Genomic DNA, 4,368 nt, shown 5'->3' with positions numbered 1-4,368 from the left:
AAATAAAATGTATTGATCTCTGAAGTCCTCTATTGTTATTGCAAAAGTCCTTTTGGTCCAAGCAAAGCCATAGAAGTCAATAAATCTTATCTGAGGGCGTATTTGCCCCCTGGCCTCTATGCTGCCACTCAAGTGCCACTTTGCCTCCAGCTAGCCTCTTCACCCCTTGCTGGCCACTTTACCTCCTTGCTGCCTCTTGCGTGCCCCCTTGCCACTTAAAATGTCAAAATCCACTTGGCTGCCACCTTAGCAAGGTGGCAACAAAGTGACACTCAACTGCCACTTCACTTGCACTTTGCCACTTACTTTTTTTCCCAGGGCTTGTCAGCCGGCCCTTAATCCGCGCCTATGGTTTTACGCGGATTTTACTTAAAATTCGCCTAATTTATGGCCTGATTATCAACTTTACATGCACACATCTCGAGAACCGTTTAAGGTGCAGCGCCCAGATTTTGAGGAAAATCATAATTCGGCACGTTATTCACTTGTAGAAAATCTGAACGAAATCGAAAAGGTTCGCGTTCGCAAAAACGGGTCCAAAGGGGAAGTTACGATCCTGGACCCTGTTGGTGACCCCTACTGATTTTGTTGAATTATTTTTCATGGGACGTGCCAACTGGAAGACAATTTCTTGCAAAATCTGGGCGCTGCGGCCCAAACCGTATGGACATGCAAAAGTGGCAATAAAACAATACAATGAGGGAATTTTTGATTAAATTCGCGGAAAATTACCTTTAATTTTCCTACGGGTAGCTAAAAACAGTGCTAAACCTTGTGAAGGGTTGCAAACAACTACACTTCAAAGCGCCATTGAAATCTACCTGTATCACCGGCAAACCTTCCCTTGTTAGACAAAGTTTAAGGAAGACTGAATGTGCTCCCTCCATCGTCCCAAGAGATCTAATAGCTTTTAATGATTTGCCATTTTTAGCCCACCCTTCTGCTTTTAAAAGAGCATTAAAGCGGGTTGATGCTACCGCTGCTCTCGTGTTAGTCCGTCCGTCATCTGTGTAAGAGGAAGGACACGAAACTGTCGCGCATATTGGAATTTTTTGGCTGAGCGATAGCGAAGCCTGTTCCTCCAGTGATGATAATCAAAAAGTTTCGCGTCTGTCTGTGAGTGTGTTTGTGTGTGTCTGTCTGTCTGTACGCACGATAGCTCGAGAACGAATTGAGCTAGCGACCTGAGATTTTCAGGGCCGTTTTGTGTCATAAAAAGACAGATCGAGTTCGAAGAAGAGGATTCTAGCTCAATAATTGGATTATTTAAAAATGAAAAATTACAGGTCCCAGAAATGACTTTTAATAAAAATAAATTTACAGTTTTCTTATGGGTAACTCACTATAGTAGAGCCCTTCAGACGAAAATTTCGTCCGTTTGGCTCTATCTTTAACCGTTTAGGCACCAGAGGGAGTTTTCTCCACGAAAATGACCGCAAAACATTTTTATGTTTGTTCTCAGATATTTGGTCTCCGGTGGGGTAACTTGTCAAAATCAAACCCTAAGGGAAAAAAATGTGACTTTTGGGGCCGAAGGACTGTTTACGACTCTGCCTTTTACCCGACTTGGGTGTCAGCGCCGCGCCGTAGGCCTAGGTCGATGTATGCCAGGCGCGTCACAGCGTAACAGTGTTTCGTGAGATATTGCGAAGCCCGTTAGAGACGTGGTCTAGCGTACATCTACCTAGCTTTTTTATGGATTCCTGGTCAAATTCACAACAGTGGTTTTTCGCTCTCATTGCGATTGCTGGCCGATAAAGATTTTCGTTCCGAGAAAAGGGGAGATAATCATTTTTCTCATTTCGTATATCGCTCCGATAGTCCGTATCTTCTTTTCTTCTGTTGACCGAAAGTCGTACGACAGTTTTGTGCTACTAGGGTGGGGAAGTTATCGGTCCTTTTCAGCTATGAAGGACCTCAAAAGAATTTTTGTCTTAAAATGTGCTGAGGACCTCTATTTAACTAACTGATCCCCGACTCCCTTAAAGACCGAAGTTGACATTTTTTTCTCGTTGCTCTAGGCGACAGGTACTAAGCTTAAGGAAGCAAGGACATCGGATGATCTTCGGGCTTGCGTCCGTTTGCACATTCAACTCACGCAGACGGCCTCGCTCCTCGATCACCTCGTCTCAGACGTTATGGTAGTCATCCTCTCAACGGTACTGCTGCTGCCCATCCAGGCAACTTACGAATTTGTCCTGGGTTACGTTGACGCCTTTTCCGTATCCTCCCTGCCTATCATCTTTGTTGTGTTCGTTCCAATGTGCTACAGCGGACAGGCAAGTTACCTTTTGAAGATAGTTTCCAAAGCTATAAATATTTTAAGCCCAGTTACAGGGCAACCTGGTGAAAATGAAGATTAGCATTACTAACAGGGTACCATCTGTCAAGCCAACGTCACATCAGTGTGCTGGTTTGCTTACTCGCTATAGCATTAAGGCTCCGACCCTGGGGCATTCAACCTCGTCCAACCCCACAACACCGTTTTATCGTAGCCCTGTTTACACGGCACATTTTTCCATGCCTTCTCACGTTGTATTTTAGCCCGCCCTTCTGCTTTGAAAAAGCTATCCAGCGGGCTTATGCAAACGACCTCGTGTCTGTCTGTCTGTCTGTGTGTCTGTCTGTCTGTCTGTTCCACTAGAAGGAGATGTGCTAGAGACTTGAAATTTTCAGGGTATCTTAAGGTCCACTCCTAGAAAACGAAACGCCTACGGCAAATCCTGGCAACCACCCCTAAAGAGCTAAAAGGGGGTGTCAAAGAAAATAAGGTAGGTCAAAAAAGTCAGAAAAAAATATTTTTTTGATGATCTCCTAAGGGGTAACTCGTCAAAGTAGAGCCCTATGGGCAAAAATTTTGTCCGTTTTGCTCTATCTCTCACCGTTTGGGCGCTAGAGGGAGTTTCTATCACGAAAGTGGCCCAAAAATAAACATATTAATTTTAGAAAATGTTAGATGGTCTTCCAAGGGGTAACTTGCAAAAGTAGAGCCCTTTGGGCGAAAATTTCGTCCGTTTTGCTCTATCTTATACCGTTTGGGCGCTAGAGGGAGTTTCTCTCACAAAAGTGGCCCAAAAATAAATTTAATAATTTCCGAAAAGATTGAATGGTCTCAAGGGGTAACTTGTCAAAGAAGAGCCCTTTGGGCAATAATTTCGTCCGTTTGGCTCTTTCTCTAACCGTTTAGGCGCTAGAGGGTCTTGTTTGACGAAAACAAGTAAAAAATTGCTGTAGTGAACAATTAAATGTAAAAGAAGGCCCAGAACCGCAAAAGAGGTAAGAAACTTCCTCCCCCCACCCCAAAAAACGTTTTCCAAGCAGAAGGGTGGGTTGTAGTCGCGGTGTTTCACCGTTACATCCCTTTCTCGTGTCTACGGGGCAAATTTTAAGGACGACGGGCTTTGCGGGCCGAAGGCCCGTTACATCATTTGATTATGTTCTACAGCAAATTGCGTGACAAAAATGGTCGGGCCGGCCTGCTTGTTAGCGGGTATGCACGCAGAGCTACAGGGGCTCAAGTCTTTCCACGGGTTTTGAGGTTCGGGCTTCGGAGTTTATCAGCCAACACTCTACAGCCAAGACGGGTCCAGCACTGCATCACGAGAATACGACGTACGACAAGAACTCACCTTTTTCCGAACGAGAAGTTGGCGCGAAACGCGATCAGCTGGTGTAGAGGTGGGAGGAAACATCGTTTTCTTGTGCTAATATGCATTTTTGCGAATAAACTCCGCACCTGCTCTAGTTTCCATTCTGTAATGCAGAATCGTAAATCCCGAAAATGCCTTTTTGAAAAAAGAAGACTTTTAACGTCCTATACGGTCGTATTAAGATTGGGGTGCCCTGTTAGGGCAGGAGGGCTGTTTTAGGCTTTCTTCAGAACTAAACTCCGATGCCATTATCTGTAACTCTCTTTAATTATTTCATCCACGCTTTGGCCGTGGGTCGCTCCGGTGTCTTGGAGTCGTGGTTTTGCCAGTGGTAGCGGGCCGAATGTCGACACTTAGGCAACACGTCAAACACCCGCATGGGTTTGCTTACCCTACTCGGGCTATAGACCAGTTCCGCAAGATCCATTACAGTGCTGCTTGAATAGCTGTGTAAAGAAAAAAGAGCCTCGATCGAGCCATAGAGCTGTATTTTGCACGTGTACGGGAGAACTGTAGAATTGGACTAAACTCCGATGCCTCTTTTTGGCAGGAATAGCTGTTAAACCTCTGTACGTGTTCAGACTGTGGGACAACTCTAGAAATGTAACCTTGGGGTACTAAAAAACAATATCCATCGCGGAAAATTTAGGAAAGAAAATAGTGAAATAATTTCCTTTTGCAACGAAACTGCACGTTTTTTTTTTTTTTTTTAAATCAC

General features: G+C 44.6%; 1 protein-coding gene across 1 annotated transcript in view; it reads left to right on the top strand.

The window, feature by feature from the left end:
- Positions 1–2,019: 2,019 nt before the first annotated feature.
- Positions 2,020–4,368, top strand: part of LOC127749887 (uncharacterized) — a 13,824-nt gene continuing 11,475 nt past the window's right edge. The window contains exon 1 of the mRNA XM_052269851.1: positions 2,020–2,279. Coding sequence (XP_052125811.1) covers positions 2,139–2,279 — 141 coding nt within the window. The 5' untranslated portion in view covers positions 2,020–2,138. The remainder of the gene's footprint in view (positions 2,280–4,368) is intronic.

This window comes from Frankliniella occidentalis, unplaced genomic scaffold (genome assembly GCF_000697945.3).
Source record: "Frankliniella occidentalis isolate FOCC.00 unplaced genomic scaffold, Focc_3.1 Scaffold5, whole genome shotgun sequence".
Lineage (NCBI taxonomy): Eukaryota > Metazoa > Arthropoda > Insecta > Thysanoptera > Thripidae > Frankliniella > Frankliniella occidentalis.
This window is presented reverse-complemented; position numbering and strand designations above follow the sequence as displayed.